The following is a 25,526-nucleotide window of genomic DNA, read 5'->3' on the forward strand; positions in this document are numbered from 1 at the left end:
AAATAGCTTTCCAAACCCACAACCCCTCTCAGCACATAGACGCCCCCCGCCCCCAGTTCATTTTATGTCCCTGATTATGTTATACAGACAAGTTCTTATAACAGACTCTGCTTCATATATTGTGACCATCTTTCTTCTGGTCATATTTTGCTTTTCATCACCAACTAGGATGGCCATCATCAAAAAGACTAAAAACATCCAAACGTTGGAGAAGATATGGAGAAACTGGGAGGGTCACCCATTGCTGGTGGGAATGTAAAATGGTGCAGCCACGCAGGGAAACAGTTTAGAGCTTTCTCAAAAGTTCAACTTCCACTTGCCATACGATCCACTCATCCCTGCCCTGGGTGTCCACATGCGAGACAAGGGAACATGGTCCCAGCCAACGTTTTATTAAAGTCTGTTTATAGCAGCATTGTTCACAACAGCCAAAACTTGGAACCAATCCAAATCTCCAAACACTGAGGAATGAATCGCCAAACGGTGGTCCAGCCATACAACTGAATGCTCCTCTGCAGACATAGCAACAAAGCACTCACATGCTCTGAAAAGGAAGGACCTTGAGAAGAGCCAGACACAACATCCCACACCGCGGACGCGCCATTACATTGTGAATGTTGGCACAGAGCTCCCTAGTGTGGAATGAGCATAAATGATGGTCACCAAGCCCTCTGGGGGGACTGGCAGTTGTTTCCCCATTTTTCCATAGTCCCCGCAGTGCTGACCCTCTCTGTGACTATATGTTTATGGCCAGTTTTGATGAGATATTTGCACAAATGCCCCAAAGTGGAACTGCCTGTTTGAAGGTCTTTGCATGTTAAGGCTTCAGTCCATAATGCCAGCTGGCCCCTCACATCTTTGAGTGGCCTGTGCCCCCACCCCCGCAGATGTCTCTGTTCCCAGGTAACAGCCCTTCCCTCCAGCATAGCGCCTTCCTCTGAGCAAAGCACCTCCCTTTGAGCACAGCACTTCACTCTCAACAAAGGGCCTCCCTTTCAGGATAGTGCTTTCCCCGCTACTCGTACCCCAGCATGGGGCTTGCCTCCCAGCATGGCACCTCCCCTGCAGCTGAGAACCTCCCTCTCAGCAGAGCACTGCTCACCCCAGGGGCCTGTTCCAGGCACCAGGGGCCCAGTCTCCTGATGGATGCCCTGTGTTCCTTTGCAGTTCCCCAGGGAGCGCAGTCACCATGCCCTTGTTCAATGGAAGCCCTAAACGCCAGCTGGCAGGGTTCATGGTGGCCACCATCGGATGGATCCTTGGCACCAGGTCCATGGGCCTGGTGGAGTGGCGAGTGTGGTATGTCAACAACACCTCGCTCTTACCCTCTGTCCTAGCCTGTGTGGGAATGTGGAGAGCTTGCCCCTTCCATCACATCAACGGTGTCAACAGAGCCAGCGTGTGCCACCATTACAACCACCACGATACTTACATCCCACTTGATATCCGTGTTGCCCAAAACTTCCTCATAGTTGCAAGCATTCTAGGGCTTTTTGGCAAAGCTGCCATCGTCTTTGCGCTTAGGAATATGTACCTGAGAAGAGGGCAGAAGAACACCTGTAATCCATTTGCTGTTGCAGGAATGCTGAACATAGCTGCTGGTGCCTGGATCCTAGCTGCTGTGGTCTGGAACCACCAGTCTGTCAAGGACGCGCCACCTTCCTTGCCACTTTCTTTCAATGTACCCTTCAAGCTGGACTCCCAGCAAGTCAGCGGGGCTACTCTCATGGCCTGTCTGGGTTCCTTTGCACTCTTGGTTGGTGGGCTGGTTGTCCTCTCTTACAAATACCCACTAGAGAGCCGAGTGCACCCCGCACCTTCAGACACAGAAAATTCCTCGTTGCACTGGCTTTCCAAATCCCACATTACCAGGCTTCATAGGAAGGATTACATCAGGATGCTGTGTCACTGACTTGGAAGGACTCTAGGCCACGCCAAAGGTAATTTGGCCCCATAATGGCTGTTACCCTCTGTGGCTGCATTTGATTCACTCGTTGCCTAGTCGAGTATGCAAAATCCCATTAAAAATCTTACCTACTTGCCAGCGGGTCTTTTTGGATCTGCATTTTAATGACTGTCAAATAAATCGTCCATATTCTCAACCTCGTGTGGACAGAGGTTTCAGAGAGTCTCACGTCTCCCTCTTCAACTTCTGCTAAAAACACCCAACCTTCTTTCCTACAGCCTGGTGATCACCTGTATCATGTCAGACTGTCCAAGATGTGCACAGGGAGAAGAGTACATGCAACCACTCCCCCACTTTACTACCAGACTCAAAAGGTAGCAAGATTCTGCCACACTAGCTTTATCTCTCCCTTCCCCTGTTTGGTTTTTTATTTATTTACTTATATTTTAGGGCCACACCTACAACATATGGAAGTTCCCACGCTAGGGGTCCAATCAGACCTGCAGTTGCCAGGCTATACCAGAGCTTGCAGCAACCCCGGATCGTTAACTCACAGATTGAGGCCAGGGATCGAACCCAGATGCTCACGGACACTATACTGGGTTCTTTACCTAATCAGCCACACTGGGAACTCCCTCCCCTCTTGGAACCTCTTTTTATTCTTCCAGGGGATTTTAAAGCAAACCCCAGGCATCAGGCTCCCTGATATCCCCCAATAGTGATCCAATATTACTAACAAATGGGCATTTCCTCACAGAGCCATATTCTACCTGAAAAACATTAAGAATCATTCCTGTGATCAAATACTTAGAAATGTTTAATGCCTCAAAAATAACTCTGTGCTTCTGTTTCCCCCCCCACACACACACAAGGCACTCACACTGCCTCTCAGGTCTTCATGTAACGCACTCTGCCTACTACACCCTCCCTGCCCGCTAAGAAAAGGACTCTGACTTGAAAGTGGCTCAACTGTCCTTGCATTAAAGGTGTTCCTTCTCCAGGCTTCACTTTCCTTAAGGGCCGAGAGCGAGCAGCAAGGGGAGTGCTTTATAGTCTAGGTCAGCTCTTTGAGAGTATGTCAGAGGTGGCGCCCTGTACTTCATCCTGAGTGCATGCCACCAGGCAGCACACATGACGAGTCCTTTATTCATGATGCTAAGATGGATGAATGGAGCACGAGAGAATAGCTGGATCCCTTTCCTACATTTCAGCACCCGTCCAGCTCACCGTTTCATCTACTGATTGCCTTTGCTTGAATCATTTCTTGCACTAAGGATTACAAGTGGTGACTTCATTATATGACCATTCTTGCCATGTTTGTTAGCTGGGATGCTTTTGTATAGAACTTTCCCTCCTCGGAGTTCCCGCCGTGTTCGATCCCTGGCCCAGTGCAGTGGGTTAGGGATCCAGTGTTCCCGCAGCTGCAGCCTAGATGGCAGCTGCGAATCAGATTTGATCCCTGGCCTGGGAACCTCAAGATGCCCTGGCTACAGCCAGAAAAAAACAAAAACAAAAACTTCCCCTCAGCAAATATGGCTACTTGGTTACTAATCCAAAAAAATAAATAAGAAATAAAGGCTTCATTTCCCCCCTCGCATTGTTAAATTCTAGAGAAATAACAAGAGAGGATGCCCTAAATAGATTTGGTGTTGACCAATGCATTTTTTAAAAAGTTTCCCCTGTCTCACTTTTCCATTTTTGAGTATCAGCTCTTGATTATGAGTTCAAGATCATGTCCATGTTTTATTCTAGAAGTTTTCAGATGCATTCCAAAGTCAGTGATTATCTCAGCTGCTAGAACTGTCAATATTTTAAGGTAACCACATTATCCCACCAAAAAATTCCACAAGTTCCTATTGCATTCAAATACCTAGTCAGTGTTCAAATTTCCCTAATTGTCTCATCAATGTTTTTCACCAAACTTGGGGGTTCCTACATATTCACAGTGTTTCACTTCACTGAACTCACCATTCCTTTTATGATCGAATTGTGCCCTCCCGGGCAATGGAGCCACAGGGACACCTGTCCCCTGATACTCTCTTGGCGGTGAGATTGTTTCTTAACGCACCCTTATTCCAGAAAATCTTAACCTACTGTTTACCTCAACTCTTCACTTAATAAAATTCATTCGATGAACATCATTTTCCTGAAGAGGAAAGTCATAGAGAAAACGACCTACCAATACAATTAACACCTACATCTGTCAAATGCTAGATGTTGCAATGAAAACATATTGACTCTACATCTAACTACCTTTTATACCAGTGGTTCTAACCTCTTGGAAAGGCTCTCCAGTCTAGTTCCCATATATACAAACTTTTGCACAGGTTCAGAACTGTCTTCATCTACTCATGGTTCTCATTTTCAAAAGAAATGACAATTTCCAAAAATGGATTTGCCGTTTCATGAACATGCTCATAATTCTCAGTTTATTTTTTAAACAAGTTAACTGCACTAGGTAAATACATACCTAGACTTGAAATTAAGTACAGATATAATCTGCTTAGGATCATTTCATTAACGAGCTGGGAGGGATAGGTTCTGCTTTTAAATTTAAGAAAAAAATGCATGTTTATTAAAATGAAATCATGGCTAAAAGTCATTTTCCTTTCAAGAAACATGACTAGAAAGCATGTTAATATTGGAAAGGTAGATAACCAAGAAGGCCCTACTGGACAGCACAGGGACCTATACTCAGTCGTCTGTAATAGCCGACAAGGGAGAAGAATCTGAAAAACGTATGTACTAGACAGATAGATAGATAGACAGACAGACAATCTCCGAATCTCTTTGTTGTACACCTGAAACCAACACAACATTGTCAGTCAATTCTATACTTCCATTGATAAAAAAAAAATTTAAGACTTTCAAAAGGGGAGTTCCTGTCATGGATCAGCAAAAACAAATCTGACTATTCCCGTGAGGACACAGGTTCCATCCCCGGCCTCACTCAGTGGGTTACGGATGCGGCGTTGCTGTGAGCGGTGGTGTAGGTCACAGATGTGGCTCGGATCCCACGATGCTGTGGCTGTGGTGTAGGCAGGTGGCTGTAGCTCCCATTGTACCCCTAGCCTGGGAACCTCAATATGCAGTGGGTACAGCCCTAAAAAAAAAAAAAAAGACAAAGAAAGAAAGAAAGAGATTTCAAAGGAAAAGGTTTTACTGCAGAAAAACTATCTTGGGAGCAAAGCAAATTCTAAACGCAGGGAGATCATGTAGCCATTATAGTCTCCAGAATCCTAAGACATGAAGCCTGTCAAGGGCCGGCAATCGGTTTGTATGTATGTTTCTTGAACCTCTTCCACTTCTGAGAGCTTGCCGTCATTTTGCTGAAGTTCATGAGGGGCTGAAAAAGAACATGGAAGTGTTTGGATCACAGTTCTAGCTTATCTTCACTATTTTCTCTCCTATGTTTGAAAAGAGTCCCAAGTCTTCTCCCAGAGCCTGTAGATCTTTTATGCTCATGCCTATTTGGATGATGTCAAAATACTTGTGGAAAAGCACTGGAGTCTTGCCTACTTTTTCCACACTTGTTTCTCCTGAAAAATCTGCATTCTGCATTGAAGTACTTTTTTTTTCATTTTTCCAGGTATGCTATATTCCTTTTTTTATTCTTTTTAGCGATGCACCCGCAGCATATGGAGGTTCCAGGGCTAGGGGTCAAATCCAAGCTACAGCTGCTGGCCTACACCACAGCCACAGCCACGTGGGATCCGTGCTGCATCTGCAACCTCCACCACAGCTCATGGCAATGCCCGATCCTTAACCCACCGCATGAGGCCAGGGATGGAACCCGCATTCTCATGGATCCTAGTCAGGTTTGTTAAGTGCTGAGCCATGAAGGAAACTCCACACTGTTTATCTTAATAAATTTTTTCCTAACTTTCCAATTCTCTGAGATTTATATATCAGCAAATTTTTGCCCACTGAAAATCCACGTGCTGACAGTGTACTCAACATGCACCGCTTCTCTTCCACATCCTGGAACCCAGAATGGCTCTTCACTAACCGATTCTCTGACCATGCCCATCCATTACGTAATGCTTCCTGGAGTTCCCTGGTGGCTCAGTGGGTTAAGGACCTGGTGTTGTCACTTCCAGGGTGCGAGTTCAATCCCTGGTCCAAGAACTGATGCATGCAGAGAGAACGTGCTTCCTATGATCCACAGTCAGTCTACATCTCCATGGCCTATGCAGCGGAAGTGGTGGGGGTTTCCCTTAGACGTTTTTGTTTTGTTAGTACAGATACTTTGACAAAAAATCATAATTTAATAATCATTTGTAAATATAATTCATACACCGTAAAATGCACCCTCTCACATGTCCCAGTGGTTGAGTATATACACATGGGGGTACAGCCTTTACAACTCTCTTAAGACATATCATCAGGACAAAAGGAAACCCCATGAGCAGTCTCTATTCGTCTCTGAGGCTTTCTTGCTTGTCACTCAAGAGGATGCAGCAGGTGCATCTTGTACATGTCAGACCAATGACCTTCAATCAGCCAGGCCATTCCTTCAGGGAACCCTAGACATGAGCATGGAATTTAGAAACCACAATTTGGGCCCTGGTGCTGCTTGTTCCACTGGGCTGTCATATCTACTGTGACAACTGTTTCAGTGAATAGAAGTAGGAAACATACAATTTCAAGAAGAAAAAAAACTGGAGTTCCTGTCGTGGCACTGTGGGTTAAGAATCCAACTGCAGCAGCTCAGGTGGCTGCAGAGGTGTGGGTTCGGTTCCCAGCCCAGCACAGTGGGTTAAGGGATCCCGTATATCCACAGCTATGGCAGCTCAGATTCAAGCCCTGGCCCAGGAACTTCTCTAGGCTGTGGCATGGTCGTTAAAAAAAAGAAGACAAAATCAAACTTTTTTTTTCTTTTTATGGCCATACCTGTGGCATATGGAAGTTCCAGGCTAAGGGTTGAATCAGAGCTGCAGCTCAACCTGAGTCAGCTTATGCCACAGCCACAGCAACACCGGATCTGAGTCACTTCTGCAACCTGCTCTGCAGATTGGGGCACCACCAGATCCTTAACCCAGTGAGCAAGAGAGACAAGGTTGGGTCTGAACCCGCTAAACCACAATGGGCACTCCGATAAAACACCTTTCCTTATTTAAAAGGCCTAAAAGAGCACACTTCCAGTCCAACAGAAAGTTCAGCCATGCAGCTCGATACTAACTACACGAAAATCCACCACCTCTCTTGTACCTACAGTAGGGACTTAGCAATCAGAATCCAAACAGTCCTCGCATAAAAACAGCCAGCTCTCCACTCCCTGGCAGTGAGCTCCATATGTATGAAAAGGGCAGAGACCTGTGTGAGGAAACCCCCCACTTTCCTAAGAGCCAAAAACGAGAGATGGACACAGTCCATCCTCCAGGGTGGGGAGGCTCAAAGTCACAGAGTCTTTGAATTTTCTGGGTTCATGTGTTGGCTTCACGTGATCTGAAGCACAGTGGTTACAATACAATAGTAAATGGAAGAAAAGGGGGAGTTAAAAACCCCATACATATCAAGATTGGTGTGTAAAGTATATATACAAAGAATAGCTCTATAAACAACACGGCTGGCAGGTTGAGGTTGTGCTTGCTGAAACACTCAAGGAGACACCTGCTGATGTAGGCAGTTTACCACAAAAGGCATCAAGGGCTAGGACTGATGGATGGAGAGAGGGATGGACAAATGCATAGACATGTGAAAAGGAAAGAGCGTCACATGGTTATGGCAGAGTCTTGGTGGGTTGGCTCTAAAATCATTTCCACCTTGTTGCATATTTGGAGATTATCATAATAAAATGCTGGGGAAAACACAGAGCAAAGACCAACAATACCCAACACGCATATGAAGTATAATTTCAACTTTAAAAATAAGAGCTGAAAAAAGATGGGGAAGAAATAGGCTACAATATTCACTCATGAAACAAAACGGGGTTTTTAATTTTTTCATTCTCCACACACTGACCACCGTCTTGTTTCCAGGATCCACATACTACGTTTTCCATAATACAAGTAGCATCAGCTGCCCTCTGGCCTGGGCAGGAAGCATCTGGGCAGCAGCATCTCCCCACCTGTGCTCCCCTCTTCTCACCTTGGCCTTCAGCACCTGCTGGGGCCCTTGAGTCCTCACCACACACCTCTAGAGATGTGTCCCCTTGGCTTCCCAGGGATGACCAAACCTCAGGCTGACTCATGTGTTTTGCTCCCAGCTGCAGCCCCATCTGCAGCTTTGCCTATCACTCTGCTAACACCTCCCCTCTTCATTCAACCAGGCTCACTGGCTTCCTAGTTTTTGTCAGTTATCTAAATTTAATGTTTCAAGTGATCTTTCTCCTGATGCTAAAAAGGGAATATTTTCAACTTTTTTTCTATGTAAAAGGGAAAATCGCTGCATGGCAAAACCTTTAAAAGCAAGAAACAGGGACTATAAAATGACACCTGAGGAATTTGCAACATACATGACAAAGGGCCGATTTACCTAATTTACGAAGAGCTCAAAACCTAAAGTTTTAAAAAAAATCTGACAAACCCAACAGAAGATAGATGAAGTGAGCAAAGGTACAAAGAGACAGAAATTACCAACAAACAGGGGAAAATGTGGAACCTCACTGGTCATCACAGACAGGCAAGCCAAAACAACAGTGCAATATGATTTCGTACTTGGCAAACTGTCAAACGTTCAATCCACAAGTTGAATGATACCAAATTCATCCTGCAAAGTGAGGATCAGGGATTGGAGAATGAGTGCCTATGCACTGTTGTAAAAGCTTCAAGAGATGTACCTTTCTGAAGGACAATCTGACGATATCTCGTGTATTTTTAAGTGCCAGGAGTCCTTGAGCAGGACTCTGTTTGGAAGGTACATTGTAGAAACATTTCTGTAATTTCACAAGATGATATACATGATGTCCAATGCAATATTTTTTTTTGCACAGCAAAAATCAAAAACAGAAAACAAACCAAAAAAGAATCCCAAAGCAAGCAAAGTCTCTGAACAGGGGTCAAATTACAAGGTACTCCTAAAATAAAGAGGCTTGAAGAGAGACAAAGAAAGAGGATCAAACAGCAAAACCGAGGTTAGGTGAGCACCCAAAGACCAGAGAAGCTGACTGGATGCTGAAAGAATGCCTGCACCCTCATCTTTTATCTCCCCTGCCCAGGAACTCAGGCTCCTGAGCCAATGGTAACGCGAGATTACAGGGAACTCTTTTCTTTCTTTGTATTTTTCGAGGGCCTTTCAGCTTTCTATATGGAGGAGCATGGATTACTTTGTAATGCAGTTGTGTAGTATCAACTTGGCAAAAACATGCCTGGATTAGAGAAATTACTCTACCAACCAAAGCATTCTTCTCTAGCTCCACACGAGGGCAGCATAAGCACAGTCAACAGTAGAAACAATTTCAAGGCATTGGATCTGAAATTGAAGGCTGCTGTTCAGGGCTGATTTTGACATATCGCTTGCACAAATTAATCATTACACTCCTTATTTTTCAGAAAAATGACTATATATTCATTGTAAACACTGATACATAGGAGAAAGGACAGGTCACCTATAACCAGGGGCAATCTGGCATTTATCTCCATATTTACACATGGGATGAAAAGAGGAAGCTATGTGTTTTAAATCAAGGGGTGCGTCCCTCATACAACCGTTTCCTAAGCTGCCTTTTGCATCCAATGACTCTTGACCGTTTCCCTGTTTCTCTAAATTCTCTGACAGGGCAGATGTAAAGGCAGCCTCGGGCCCCAGCCTGTGAACTCACTGTACCGTGCTTACCTGATTTAAATTGGTCATTTCCGTGGTTTAGCTGTCTTTAAAGTAGCAAAGATTTACCACGTATAAAACATCCATGGAAAACTGTATCACATCACTCAATTCATCACTGCTTTGACGAGGGATGAAGTGGAGCATCATCTCTCAATTTGACAGGTGACATTTAACATTAGGATTGAGATTTGCCCCTGTTGACTGAGACCCAGTTGGTTGTAACTCTTCTAAAATACTACCAATTATACATAGAATTTTAAAACTTATTTTATTGATTTACTATCACAGTTATTCCAGGAGATGAGTGGGCGACTGGAAGTGGCCTGCAAGGGTTTTCTTTTTCTAAGCACAGCAAAGAAAACAAAAACAAAAGAAAGAACTGGAAGCAAGCAAAGTCTCTGAAGAGGAGTCAGATTACGAGGCACTTGGGAAAATGAAGAGGCTTGAAGAGAGATAAACAAAGCAGGAATCAAGAGGCAAAACCAAGTTCTAAGTGAGCAGGCAAACAGCAGAAAAGCTGACTGGATGCTGAAAGAATGCCTGCACCCTCATCTTTTATCTCCCCTGCCCAGGAACTCAGGCTCCTGAGGCAATGGTAACGTGAGATTACGGGGAACTTTTTTCTTTCTTGGTCGTTGCTGAGGTCCTTTCAGTTTTCATTATGAGTATGGATTAGTTTTTAATGCAGTTTTAAAGAATACGTAAAGAGCAGGTAAAGAACACATCTGCATTTTATCCATCACTCCACAAGCAGAAGCATTCTTCTATTTGTCCACAGGAGGGCAGCATAAGCACAGTGACTAACAAAAACATCTTCAAGGGATGGGGTCTGAAATTAAAGGCTGCTGTTCAGAGGTTTATTGTTACATGCGGCTTGTACAAATTATTGAGGAGACTGTTCATTTTTCGGATAAACGACAACACATACATCATAAAAACTTTATAGAGGACAAGGGAGAAGTCACCAATAACCAGCGACAATCTGGCATTTATCTTCACATTGACACATGGGTTGAAAAGAGGAAGCCACATGTTTTTCAACAAAGTGTGCACCCCCAAGGCAACTGTTTCCTCATTTACCTTTCATAGCAAATGTCTCTTGAGCGTCTCCCTGTTTTCCTAATTTCTCTGACAGGGTGTTTTTTAGATTTATTTTTGTCTTTTTACGGCCACACCTGTGACATATGGAAGTTCCCAGGCTAGGGCTCAAATCAAAACTACAGCTGCAGGCTTCTACTGCTGCCACAGCAAAGGGGACCCGGCATGGGTCTGTAACCTACACCACAGCTCAAGGCAATCCCAGATCCTTCACCCTCTGAGTGGGGCCAGGGATCGAACCCACCTCCTCATGCATACTAGTCAGGTTCATTACTGCTGGGCTGGAACAGAACTCCAAGCAGCAGTACTTTTAATGAGGCTGTGTTGAATCAATATGTAAAGAACATGCCTGGATTTTATAAATTCCTCTCCATGCAGAAGCATTCTTCTATTTCTCCACAGGAGGGCAGCATAAGCACAGTCCATAGCAGGAACAATTCCAAAACTTTGGATCTGAAACTGGACGCTGCTCTTCACTTATTATCTGCTTGGGCTTGGAACCTGTGCTGCTGTGGCTGTGATGTGGGCTGGCAGTTGTAGCTCCTATTCTACCCCAAGCCTGGGAAGTTCTATATGACACAGGTGCAGCCCTTGGAAGAGAAAAAAAAAATAGAAAAAGAAAAAACAGAAAAGAAATGAAACCATAATGAAAATGGAAAGAGAACCTTCAGATTGGAAGAACATAGCTGCCAACTATTTGACCAATGAGGGCTTAATTTCCATAATATACAAAACGGTTCATAAAACTCAAAATCAGAAAAGTAACCAATTCAATCAAACGATGGGCAGAAGAAACAAACATTCCTACCAAGAAGACAGATGACCAACAGGTTCGTGAAAAGATGTCCACCTTGATAGTTCAGCTGCTATCAGGTCAAGACACTGCCCTGGCTCCTGCCTTTGGCTGGAAAAGAGTCTGTGTCTCAGAGAAACAGACTCACAGGCATAGAAAACCAATTATGGTTACCAAAGGGCAGGGCAATGGAGGGAAATTAGGAATATCAGATTCACAGATACTACCGCATATAAACTAAACAAGGACTTACTGGACAGCACAGAGAGCAATACTACGTATCTTATAATAACTTAGAATGGAAAAGCATTGAAAAAAATTGATATTTATACCCATATGTATATATCTGAATCAAATTGCTGTACACCTGAAACTAACACAATACTGCAAATCAACTCTACCTCAAGGAAAATACATCCTACAACTGACTGTGGTGACGGTTAACTCTGAGTATCCTAAAAATTATTGAATTCTCCTATTTAAATGGGTGAATTTTACAGTACATAGATATTAGTTCAATAAAGATGTTATCTCTGATTAGACCCCTAGCCTGGGAACCTCCATATGCCATGCGTACGGCCCTAGAAAAAAAAAATATGTTCTATCTATCTCCCGAGATTCACAGCATTACACCATCAATCCCTGGTAAGCACCCTGGAAACTCAGAAACAAAAGACACTTTATTCAGTAACATCTTCTTGGGCAGCAGGATCAAGATGGTGGAGGAGTAAGACATGGTGCTCAGCTTTTCCCACAAACACATCAGAAAAAAACCTTGATAGTTCAGCTGCTATCAAGTCAAGACACTGCCCTGGCTCCTGCCTTTGGTTGGAATATAGTCTGTGTCTCAGAGAAACAGTCTCACAGGCAGAACGACTGCCACAGAAACCTACTGAATGCAGGTAGCAGACTTCAAATCTCCAAGAAGGGCAAGAAACCCTCTATATAACTGGGTAGAACAAAAGGAAAAAAGAAAGATAGAGGAGAAGGAAAGAAGAATCAGGCTGGGAGCTGCACTCCTGAGAGGGAGCTATGAAAGAGGAAAGAAACCCACAGCCTGGGGGACCACCTAATTATTGGGGAAAGCAGCCAAGCTGGAGGAGAAGCTCTAAGGCCAAGAGAAGAGCTCAGCAGCCAGACTTGGGAGGGCAAAGTAGAAGGAGAGTCACACAGACCATGGCTACCACCTCCTGGGACACCACAGCCTGAGACACCAGGGCAGGGGCTGGGAGCCGAGACTCAGGCTCCAGAGGTCAGTTCCAGGGAGAGGACTGGGGTTGGCTGTATGCGGACAGCCTCAGGGGCTAGGAAAAGGTGTTCCACAGGCTGGGGAGCAAAGCACCACAGCCGAGGGAACCCAGGAGGAGGTCTGGGCCCGCGGGACCAGCTAGGTGCAACTGTTGGGCAGGGCAAGAAGAGCTGGGGAGGGACTAGCACGGGAATCTCTTTCTCTGTGCCTGTGAGGGCTCTCAGGTGGAGGGACATCTCTTGCACAGGGTATGGGTAGTGAGGAAACTTGCCACAGCCATCTCAGACTCCATAGCTGGGCATGGCCTGCCACCACTCGGGGTCCACTGACAGGCACCACCTGTGGCCCCAGTCACCTCAGGGGTCATGGCAACTGAGGGCCACCCATTGCCCTCACTTCCCTGGGAGTACACACCGATCTTGTGGTGGCCACTGCCAAAGACTCTAGGCACGGCCTCCACCTCCCTGAGGGTCACCGCCACTTCCCAGGGCACTGCATCCAGGAGCAGCCTGTGCCACTTCCCTGTGGGTCCTGGCCACTATGAAGGGCCCAGCAACCAGGCACTGGCTGTAGCCATTGTCTGCTGCCTCCATCTTCCTGGAAGCAAGCACAGGCCTTACACGGGACCAGCCCCTATGGAAAGCAAGCATCCAAACCAAAATCAGCACAAACATCCAAAATAATAATAATAATAGGCCCTCATGAACTTCCCAGGGGCACTCTGGCATATACATAGCCCTTCAAGAGTACAGTAGTTGTTTATCCTTAACTCACAATATAAGAAAAATATAAGTGAAATGAAGACACTCGGGAATCATTCCCAGTTAAAAGAAGAATTCCCCTGAAGGAGCAAACAATGAAATGGACTCTGCAGTCTCATAGACATCAAGTTCAAAAGGGAAATAGGGAAAACTCTGTAGGAACTAAGAGCGTATATGAACATTAACGCAGATTACCTTAGAGCAGAACTAGGAAATACAGGAACAAGCCATGAAAAACTAGAAAATTCATATGCAGAGGAGTTCCTGTCATGGCTCAGTGGTTAATAAACCCGAACCGGAACCATGAGCATGCGGGTTCCATCCCTGGGCTCCATCCGTGGGTTAAGGATCTGGTGCTACTCTGGCTGTGGTGTAGGCCGGCAGCTACAGCTCCAATTCCACACCTAGCCTGGGAACCTCCATATGCTGCGGGAGCAGCCCTACAAATAGCAAGACAAAAAAAAATTTATTTATTTAAAAAGCCTAAAAACGCCACTTCCACTCCAACAGAAAGTTCAGCCACGCAGTTGGATACTAACTACACACAAATCCACCACCTCTCTTCTACCTACAACAGGGACGGCAATGAGAATCCAAACACAGTCCTCACATAAAAGCAGCCAGCTCTCCACTCCCTGGCAGTGAGCTCCATATGAAAAGGGCAGGGACCTGTCTGAGGAAACCCCCCACTTTCCTAAGAGCCAAAAATAAGAGATGGACACAGTCCATCCTCCAGGGTGGGGAGGCTCCAAGTCACTGAGTCTTTGAACTTTCTGGGTTCATGTGTTGGCTTCATGCGATTCGCGCACAGTACATATGATAAATTGGTAAATGAAAAAAAAGGGGGGGGGACCCATACATATCAAGGCGGGTGCATTTCCCTGTGTGTAAAGTACACATACAAAGAAAACCTCTGTAAATGATACAGATGGCAGGTTGAGGGAGTGCTTGCTGAAACACTCAAGGAGATGCCTGCTGATAGGCAGTTTACCACAAAAGGCATCCAGGGCTAGGATGGACCGACTGTTGGATGGAGGGATAGATAGGTGAAAAGGAAAGAGCATCACATGGTTATGGTAGATTCTTTGTGGGTTACTTGCAAAATGTTTCAACCCAGTTGAAAGTTCAGAGATTGTTATAATAAAATGTTGGGGAAATCACAGAGCAAAGAGCAACAAAACCCAAAACGCATATGAAGTATAATTCCAACTTTAAAAATACAAGCTGAAAAAAGATGGGGAAGAAATAGGCTACAATATTCACTCGGGTACAATTAAATGGGGTTTTGAGTTTTTCATTCTATACACACTGACCACGGTCTTGTTTCCAGGATCCACATACTATGTTTTCCATAATACAAGTAGCATCAGCTGCCCTCTGGCCTGCGGAGGAAGCATCTGGGCAGCAGCATCTCCTCACCTGTGCGCCCCTCGCCTCACCTTGGCCTTGAGCACCTGCTGGGGCCCTGGAGTCTTCTCAACACACCTCTAGAGATGCGTCCCCTTGGCCTCCCAGGGATGACCAAACCTCAGGCTGACTCATGTCTTTTGCTCCCAGCTAGCAGCCCCATCTGCAACTTTGCCCATCACTGTGCTAACCCTCCCCCCTTCATTTCAACCAGGTTCTCTAGCTTCCTAGTTTTTGTCACATATCTACGTTTCTTGTTTCAAGTGATCTTTCTCCAAAAGCTAAAAAGGGAACACTTCCAACTTTTTCTAAGTCATAAAGTAAAATCCCTGCATGGCAAAACACTGAAAATCAAGAAACAAAGATTAGAAAATGGCAATTGAGAAATGTGCAACATACATGACAGTGGTCCGAGTCACCTAATCCATGCAGGGCTCAAAGTCTAAAGTTAAAAAATGTGACAAACCCAATAGAAGAAGGATGATGTAAGCAAAGGTACAAAGAGACAAAAATTAGCAACAAACACAGGGAAAGGTGGAACCTCACAGGTAATCAAAGAAAGGCAAACCAAAGCAATCATCAAGGGGATTTCTTACCTGGGAAATGGCCAAAAGGCCAACCCACAAGGTGAATGATTCCGAATTCATCCTCCAATGGGAGGATCAGGGATTGGAGAATGAGTGTCCGTGCACTGTTGTAAAAGCACCAAGAGATGCCCCTTTCTGAAGGACAATGTGACGAAATCTCGTGTATTTTCAAGTGCAAGGAGTCCTTGAGAAAGACATGGAATTTACACTGTCGAAATATTTATGTCATTTCACAAAGATGATATGTATGATGTTCACTGCAACGTTTTATTTATTTATTTATTTTTTTGTTTTTAGCATGGCAAACAATACAAAAACAACAAACAAAAGAAAGAACTTGAAGCAAGCTCCGTCTCTGAACAGCGATCCAATTTCGAGGCACTTGGAAAAATGAAGAGGCTTGAAGAGAGATAAACAAAGCAGGAATCAAGTAGCACAACCAAGTTCTAGGTTAGCCCTCAAAGAGCAGAGAAGTTGACTTACTGCTGAAAGAACCACTGCACCCTGACCACGAATCTCCCCTGCCCAGAAACTCAGGCTCCTGAGCCAATGGTAAAGTGAGACTATGGGTAACTCTGTTCTCTCTTTATATTTCTGTGATCCTTTTAGTTTTCTATAATGAGCATGTCTTCTTTTAAGTGAAGTTGTGCAGCATCCACATGTAAAGAACACGCCTGGATTTTATACATTACTCCAAAGGCAGGAGCATTCTTCTATTTCTCCACACGAGGGCAGCATACGCACAGTCAATTAGCAGGACCAAGCTTTTCAAGGTGTTGGGTCTGAAATTGAAGGCTGCTCTTCCGTGGTTGATACTGACATGCTGCTGGCCCAAATCATTCATTAGATTGCTTCTTTCCCAGAAAAATGACTATATAGTCATTGCAAAAACTGATATATAGGAGAAAAGACAAGTCACCTATGACCAGGGCAATCTGCCATTTATGCTCATATTTATACATGGGGTGAAAGAGAGGAAGCGACCTGGTTTTAAACAAAGGGTGCGCCCCCAATGCATTGTTTCCTAATCTCCCTTTCACATCAAACGTCTCTTGAGCCTTTCCCTGTTTCCCTAAGTTCTCTGACAGGGTGGATTTTAAAGGCAGTCTCGTGCCCCGGCCTGTGAACTCACTGTACTGGGCTTACCTGACTTAAATTGGTCATTCCCGTGGTTTAGCTGTCTTTAAAGTAGCAAAGATTTCTCATGTATAAAATACACATGGAAAACTATATCGTCTCACCCTATTCATCACTACTTCGAGTGCTGATGATTTGGAGTTTCAGCTATCAACTGAATAGGTGCCATGTATTAACACATTTATTCCAGGAAAGGAGCAGCCGACTGGAAAGGCGGATCCCCTTAAGCTACTGCTGACTCACACTCCTAAAGTACGCATTTAGAAGTCAGCTTGTGGGGAAGGAGTCCATTCCCTCATGTCCTCCATGTGGTAGGAGGCTTGCCTCTCAGCATCTCCTAGGTTAAGCATCTTTTCAAGCTCAGTGGCAACACAGTTTGTCTTTTGTGAATTTCCTATGGGAAGCCATTGCTTATTATCAGCTTGGGTTCTTTATCTCTTTCTTACTGATCTGAAGATATTTTATTCCAGGTCTGATTCATGAGGGGCCTCTAGAGGAAGCACATGGTGAGCCCGAACCCTGCAATTAAGGGGAACTTCCTGGGGGCACTGGTTACCAAGGAAGGAGAGGTTGGGGGCAAGCTGGGCGGGTGGGTGGGGCGCCCAAGCCGGGCAGCAGAGGGCAGTGTTCAGCACCTCGGCCCTCAGGCAGCAAGGCCAGGGAGGGGGACCATTCTCCCTGGGTTCATGGGCCTATCTGCCTGGATGGCGGGCCAGCAGGCATCCCGGGGAGCTGGAGGGAGGAGACATATATAACAGAGAATGGGGTGCTCCCAGAGCCCTCCAGGCCCCTCCACCTTGTGCCCCCTGTGCTCCCCTTGCGGGGTGACAGACCCGGGGAACCTTCCCCTGGGCCCAGTGAGATTTACTGCATCTCAGGAGGGAGGAGGGCAGCCCCCAGCAGCTTCATGACAGCTGCCTCCTAATTCAGGGCTTCTCTGCTCTGCTGAGTGCCCCACACATGCAGGTGGACAGTGCCCTGGTCACATGGCCCTGGGGGACCTAGGCAGCTGCCCTCAAGTCCAGACTTTGCCCTGGCTGCTTCTTCGGATGGAATGCAGTCTGTGTCTCCAGGGCTCGGGGGCCTCAGCCAGGACGTGTCCACCATACCCTGGCAGGTGGACCCCTTAGCCTGCAGGAGGAGGCACACACTGAGCCTTCGCAGTTTGGGATGGGACAGGAGTGAGCAGAGCCCAGCTCAAGCCAGCTGTCCTCCCAGGAGCTAAGCTCTGGTGCAGGCGGGAGCCAGGGCCCTCAGCACACCCCCTGCCTTCAACTCTCCCCTGGGAAGCCTGTCTGGAACCAGGGGGTCGGGAGGGCCCACCTCGGCCATCCTGGTCCCGAGGGAATGGGGGATGATGGGACCAGACAGGGCCCAGGAAGGGCATCAGGCACAGTGCATGGTTTGTGCTCTGTTCAGTTCTTCTCTCACCACGAGCCTTGTCTCTCCCTCCATAAGCTCGGTCTGTGTGATAGTGAGGTCTTGCTGTGTGTTCAGACTTGCTTTGAACATTCCTAACGAGGCAGAAGCTCAGACCTTCCGTCATGGGGAGTTGCTTCCTAGAGCAAGAGAAGGAGCTGACTTTCCCTTCGCGAAACACGCCCAGCCCTGTAGGGCTGGGGACTTGACCGACATCAGGGTTCCCTCAGGTACCAAGGAGACTGAGGGAGGCTGGGGAGGCAAGCCCAAGCCTTCACCACAGGGGAGACCAAACGAAAGCAAACGCTCACAACTCAACAGGGGAAACCGCACCGTCCAACCGGGAAGCAGGCAGGCGACACCAAGAGACATTTCACTCAAGAGGACAGACTGATGACAAACACATGGAATGACCGGCAACGTCACTGGCCGTGTGGGAAACACAAAGGAAAACCACAAGGACATGCCAACACACACCTGCTACAAAGGCCGAGATGAAAAACAAAACCCTGACAGCGCCAAGTGCTCAGGAGGATGCGGAGAAACCCGACCTTCCGACCATGAGGAGGAGGCAACGAGAAGGGCACAGCCCCTGCAGAAGATGCTCTGGCGGGGTCTTAAAAACCTGACCATACACTCACCGTGTGCCCAGCAGCCCCAGCCTGGGGGGTCCCGAACCAGGCTGGTTTGCCCGACGACGCGCAGGAAAGCAAAAGGCTGAGACGCCGAGGTTCGCAGTCAACACAGGGGTCCCTCCCAAAGCATCCAAGCCAGGAGACAGGAAAACCGGCGTCAGACCCACCTCCCCAGAGGCACGGGGGTAACGGATCAAGCAGCAGCGCGTTCTGAACCGTTGGTTGGAGCGCGGGGAGCGCGGAGAGCAGAGCGATGCTGGGAAAAGGTGTGTGAACCCTCGTCGTGCGCAGGCATAACTAAGCTACAGGCCCTGCAAGGGCCAAAGGGCCCTCGCGCATGCCCAGTTGCAGGGGCCAGGACCCTCTCCCCCCCCTGAATTAGCAGCTCAGCTCTAACTAGACACAGCTGACTCCGAGTCCTGGCCAACGACTCAGGCAAACCCCTTTTTGCTGAGGCTCCCTGCTGCCTGGAGAACCTGCAAGGCTGTCTGAGCCACAATTAAAACGACCTGGATCGCTGAAGGCAGGTTACAGGGGAAGGGGAGTTAAGGCACAGTTACCCACAGGTTCCTGGACATTGATCCCAGAGAAAGGAAAATTAGCTCCACCTAAAAACTGAACACACCCAAACTATTCTCTGACCTATGCAGAGTTAAACTCTACTACATTGATACCATGGACTGTGACTTAGCAGTGAAAACAGCAACAGCAAAAATGAACACGCCTGGATTCTCGTCATTCCTCTCCAGGCAGAAGCATTCTTCGGTTTGTCCACACGAGGGCAGCATGAGCACCGTCAAGAGCAAAAGCAATTTCAAGGTTCAGCCATCAGGTCGGAACCTGAATGCTGCTGTTCCGTGGATGATTCTGACATACTTCCTGCACAAATTACTCATGAGATTGTTTATTTTTCAGATAAATGACCATCTATTCATTGTAAAAACTGATAGAGAGGAGAATGGACAGGTCACCTACAATCAGGGACAATCTGGCATTTATCTTCCCCTGTATATATATGATGAAAAGAGGTAGCTACATTTTTGTGTGTGTTTGTGTGGGTCTTTTTAGGGCCACACCTGCTGCATATGGAAGTTCCAAGGTGGAACTCAAATCGCAGATATAGCTGCCGGCCTGCACCACAGGCACAGCCACTCCAGATCTGAACCGCATCTGAAGACTTCACCACAGCTCACAGAAATGCCAGGTCCTTAACCCACTGTGCCTGGCCAGGACTGAACCCAAGTACTGGAGCTCACAAGATGCCCTGAAACCCACTGTGCCACAGCGGGAGCTCCCACAATCAGGTTTAACACATGTATCTTTTTTTTCCTGAAGTGTAGCTGATTTACAGGACTCTGTTAGTGTCAGGTGTACAGCAATGTAGTCGGTCACACACACATATGTATATATTGATATTCTTTTATAATTCTTTTCCATTCTAGATTATTGGAAGATATGGACTAGTGCTCTCTGTGCCAGGCATCACATCCTTGTTGTTTATTGGATAAGGCGTAGTGTCTGTTCATCCGATAATCCTAATTCCCCTCTCTTTTCTTGCCCTTTGGTGACCATAGGTTTTTTTTTCTGTCTGTGAGTCTGTCAGAGACACAGACCGCATTCCAGCCAAAGCAGCAGCCAGGGAAGTGTCTGGACTTGACAGCAGCTGCCTGGTTCCCGCAGGGCCAGGTGACCAGGGTGCTGTCAACCTGCACGTGTGGGGGACACAGCAGAGCAGAGGAGCCCTGAGTTAGGAGGTGGCTGTCATCAGGCTGCTGGGGTCCGCCCTCCTCCCTCCTGAGTGTGAGGCGGTATCTAGAAACTGGAGGGAGAAAACCAACAACCATCCCATCAAGATGCCACCCAGACTCCAGACACCAAAGAAACAGTAAAAACAGACCCCAGCAGGGATGAAGGACCCGGGTCCAAGATAATTTGTGGAGTGTTTAAACCTCTAAAGAAACAGAGCCAAAAGGACCGTTACAATTCACACTCAAGGTAGGAAATCCTCCTTCCCTTTCCCAAGCCCTCATCCCTCTTTTGATTAGGTCAGCACGGTAAACTGAGTTCACAGGCTGGGACACGTGGCTGCCATTGAAAACCACCCTGTCAGAGAACTTAGGGAGACAGGGAAATGCTCAAGAGACATTTGATTGAAAGGCAGACACCAAATTAGGACGCAGTTGTGTGAGGGGCGCACACTTTGTTTAAAAACATGCAGCTGCCACTTCTCATCACATGGATAAATGTGAAGGTAAATGTCAGGTCATTCTTCAGTAAAGGAGACTTTTCTCCTCAATATAAGGTTTTAGAAATATATATAGTAATTTACCCGAAAAAAAGAAACCATCTCATCAATACTTTGTGCAAGGAGTCTGTCAAAATCGACCACTCAACAGCAGCCTTAATTTCAGACCTGGTACCTTGAAATTTGTTCCTGTTATTGACTGTGCTCATGCTGCCCTCCTGTGGACAAACGGAAGAATGCTTCTGCATGGAGAGGAATGTGGAGAATCCAGGCGTTTTCTTTACATGGTGGTCCTACACAACCTCATTCCAAAGGAATACAGGCTTGGAGTTCTTTTCTGGGTCAGCAGTCATGAACCTGACTAGTAGGCATGAGGAGGTGTGTTTGGTCCCTGGCCCCACTTGGTGGGTTCATGATCTGGGATTGTCTTGAGCTGAAGGGTAGGTAACAGACACAGTTGGGATCCCCTGTGGCTGGGGCTGCAGTATAGGCCTGCAGCTGCACTCTGATTTGACCCCTTCCCTGGGAACACCCATGAGTCACAGGGGCGGCCCTAAAAATACAGCAATAACAAATAAACACCACCCTGTCAGAAAATGTAGGGCAAACGGGCAACACTCAAGGGACATTTGACATGAAAGGTAGATGAGATTATACCTGCACTGGGGGCACAGACTTTGGTGAAAGCCATGTAGCTTCTTCTTTTCAGCCCCTGTGTAAATAGGAAGATCCATGCCAGATTGTCCCTGGTGACAGGTGACTTCTGTTTTCTCCTCTGTATCGGTTTTTACAATGTATGTAGAGGCATTTATCCGAAATAGAAACACGCTCAAGAATAATGTGCACAAGAGGCAAGACAACATCAGCCTCTCAACAGCAGCCTTCCAGGTCAGACCCAATGCTGGAAGCTGTTCTGGCTCTTCCCTGGGCTTATGCTGCCCTCCTGTGGACAAATAGGAGAATGCTACCATTGCGGACCCAAGACTGGAAGCTGTTCTTGGTCTTCCCTGGGCCTATGCTGCCCTCCTGTGGACACATAGAAGAATGCTTCCATTGAAGTGTAATTGACAAAAGGCAGCATGTTCTTTGCATGTTCTTTAGGTATTCTTTCCAACAGCATTAAACATTAATCCTTGCTCACGATAGAAAGCTGAAAGGACCCCGGAAACTACAAAGAAAAAGTTACCCAGCAGCTCTGTTTCCCATTGGCTCAGGAGCCTGAGTTCCTGGGCAGGGGAGAGAAAAGATCCGGGTGCAGGCATTCTTTAGCATCCAGTCAGCTTTTCTGCTGTGGGAGGGCTCACCTAGACAGACCTTGCTTTTGCCTTTTCATTCCTGCTTTGTCTCTCTTTTCAAGCGCCTTCATGTTTACAAGGACCTCGTAATTTGACTCCTCTTCAGATGCTTTGCTTGTTTTCTGTTCTTTTGTGTCTTGTTTGCTGTGATGAAAATAAATGTGGCCATGAACATCATAGATCATCTTGGAGAAATTACAAAAAACTTCTACAATGTCAGCTCCAAACAGTCTTGCTCATGGACTCTACGCCTTTATGAATTTACCAGAGGGTGTCACATTGTGCCCAGACATTTGGTGGATATTTGTGTAGTTTGTATCCAGCCGCATAAAGGGCTGGAGGGGGCCTTTCTTAGCTGCAGAAACACTTGAGCTGAACCCTGATGTGCAGGCCTCTCTAGGACAGGTAGACCTCATTGCTCTGACTCCTGACTAGCATCACCCTGTCTACAACTTCCAGAACAATCTTTTTAAAATTTATTTTTCATTTGCATCAGCTTAAAAGTATTGCAAGAGAGTTGATTTATAACAATGTTGTCTTAATTTCAGATTTAAGCACAAGGATCTGTTTACACACACATCTCTACCAATTCTTTTTACATTATTTTCCCATATAGTTTTTTATACAACATTGAGTGGGGCTCTCGTGCTCCACAGCAGGTCCTTGCTAGGTGTGTGTGTATGTGTTTGTGTTTCCTTGTTAGGACTGCACCTGTGTTATATGGAAGTTCCTAGGCTAAGGGCTGAAGAGGAGCCACAGCTGCCAGCTTAAGCCACAGCTCCAGCCACACCAGATCCAAGCCACATCTATGAAGTTCACCACAGCTCATCGCAATCCTGGATCCCCGACACACTGAGCGAGGACAGGCATCAAACCTGCATCCTCATGGATGCTAGAGAGAACGTTTCCAAGGCGCCCCAGGGTATCCCCCCACCATAGCTGTCTAGGTGAATTATAGCAGTGTGTATATATATGTTCATCCCAAACCCCTCATTTCTCCCTCCTGACGCGTTTCCCCATTGGAAGCCATTAGCTTGATTTGGAGATCTGTGAGTCATCTTCTGTTTTGTCAATAAGTCCTTTTGTATCAGATGCTAAAAAACAATGTTCTTGGAGTCCAGTGGACTTATTGCAATGTTGTGTGAGTTTCAGGTGTGCCACAAAGGGAGTCAGTTATCCATAGGCATGTGCACATTTGTTTTCAGATGCTTTTCCCTTATAGGCCATCCCCCTGTATTGGCTGTACACTGGGTCTTTGTGACTCAATCAGTTGTGTATATACAAGTGCATATGTGCCAATCCCAACCTCCCAATGTATCCCTCCCCCGAGTGTTTCCCCTTTAGTGACCCTAGTTTGGTTTCGAGAGCATTGAGTCTGTTTCTGTCTTGGGAAGAAGACCTTCTGTATCATTTTTCATGACAGTCCCCATGACTGGTGATGTCACGTGGTTCTTTGTCTTAGACGTACTTCCCATAGTGTGATGATCCACTTGTATCACTTTCATCCGATTCCACATGCAAGTGATATCATCTGGTTTTGGTCTTTCTCTGAGCTACTTCACTGAGTAGGATCATCTCCAGGTTCATCCCTGTGGCTGCACATGGGCTTAGCTGGTTCTCTCTTCTGGTGAGGAATATTTCATTGTCTAAGGGACTTCAGGAACAATCTTATGTTACCAGTGGCACAGAAGAGTTTTAGAGTGTGGTCCTTTCTTTCAGAGAGTGCCTTCAATGCCATGATCACCTAGAGGGGACGCCAAGGTCTGGGGAGGCAGTGGGTTCCTGGGGCCGAGGGGGGAGCACCAGTCATCTGTGAAAGGCCCACAGGCGATTCAGAAATGGCCCCACCACACGAAGGCCAGGAAGCAGTCCATTAGAGGTTACGCTTCAGGAGTTCAGTGTTCCTTGAAGATAGATGTTATTGAATAACGTGGCTTTTAAGACACACCTCCGACCACAGTGAGGCTGTCACATGGGGAGATGATACTGCGGTTCATCGCTACTCAAAGTAGTGATGCACAGGGTGGTGTGATGTAGCTTTTCATGTATATCCTATGCATGGGAAAGCTCTTCTACTTTCAAGGCCACTGAACCACTGAAATGAGCGAATTAAACCAAGTCAGCACTGTACAGTGAGTTCACAGGCTGGGAGACGAGCGAGCTGCCTTTTAAATCCGCCCTGTCAGAGAACTTAGGGACACAGGGAAATGCTCAAGAGAATTTTGATGTGAAAGGTAGATTAAGACACAATGGTATGAGAGGTACACAATTTGTTTAACAACATGTACCTTCTGGAGTTGCCATTTGTGACCCAGTGGTAACAAACCAAGCTAGTATCTGTGAGGATATGGGTTCGATCCCTGGCCTCCCTCAGTGGGATAAGGATCCAGCGTTGCCGTGAGCTCTGGTGTAGGTCCCAGATGCAGCTTTGGTCCTGTACTTCACAGGCCATGGCTGTGGCTCTAAGAAAACAAAACAATAAAAGCTAAACACTAATGGACTTGGTCCTGGCCTTAGTGTGGTCGGGGTCATTTCCAAATCGCCTGTGGGGCTTTCACAAATGACAAGAGCTCCCCCATCAGCCCCAGCAAAGCACCCCGTCACTGACCGTGGCGTCCCCACTTGTCCATCACTGCATTAGAGGAATTCCCTGAAAAGAAGGAACCAGACTCAAAAACTCATCATTACCACTGTTACATAAGAGTGTTCCAGAAGTACATATATACAAGGGAATATTACTCAGTCGTAAAATGAACGAAAAATGACATTTGCAGCAATAGAGATGAAGCTATAGAAGATCACACTAAGCGAATCAAAGAGAAAAATTTTGCTTTTATGTGGGCTCTAATTAAAAGGGGATATGAAGTTGCTAAACTGCTAAACAGCATCTACTCCTAAAACAAGCCCACGTCCAGCCCAGCAAAAATTTCAATTATGCAGCTGGATACGAACTACACACAAATCCACCACTTTTCTAGGTACAACTGCACAAGATCTAGTATATGTATAAATGCATGGTGTCTTCGAGCAAGATTCTGTTTGGAAGTCACACTGTAGAAATCTTTATGTAATTTCACCAAGATGATGTCTATGATGTTCATTGCAATATATATATGTACATTTTTTAGCACAGAAAACAAAACTAAAACAGAAGAGAAGAACTTGGAGCAAGCAAAGTCTCTCAACAGGGATCCAACTACTAGGTACCTGTAGAAATAAAGAGGCTC

At 46.3% G+C, this 25,526-nt stretch overlaps 2 protein-coding genes across 2 annotated transcripts; one reads left to right on the top strand and one right to left on the bottom strand.

Moving 5' to 3' along the window:
• The first annotated feature begins 1,189 nt into the window (after window positions 1-1,189).
• Window positions 1,190-1,912, top strand: LOC110258629 (claudin-34-like). Its single transcript, XM_021081924.1, has one exon. It carries the CDS (start codon window positions 1,190-1,192, stop codon window positions 1,910-1,912), a length of 723 nt encoding a protein of 240 aa, XP_020937583.1.
• Window positions 1,913-5,115: 3,203 nt separating this feature from the next.
• On the bottom strand, window positions 5,116-24,296 carry LOC110258630. The gene is made up of 4 exons (XM_021081925.1): window positions 24,248-24,296; window positions 20,373-20,578; window positions 18,766-19,056; window positions 5,116-5,252 (listed from the first exon to the last, which is right to left on the bottom strand). Exons 1-4 carry the CDS (start codon window positions 24,294-24,296, stop codon window positions 5,163-5,165), a joined length of 636 nt encoding a protein of 211 aa, XP_020937584.1. The 3' UTR covers window positions 5,116-5,162.
• Window positions 24,297-25,526: the final 1,230 nt, after the last annotated feature.

The sequence above is a fragment of the Sus scrofa genome, unplaced genomic scaffold, assembly GCF_000003025.6.
Source record: "Sus scrofa isolate TJ Tabasco breed Duroc unplaced genomic scaffold, Sscrofa11.1 Contig2587, whole genome shotgun sequence".
Classification (NCBI taxonomy): Eukaryota; Metazoa; Chordata; class Mammalia; order Artiodactyla; family Suidae; genus Sus; species Sus scrofa.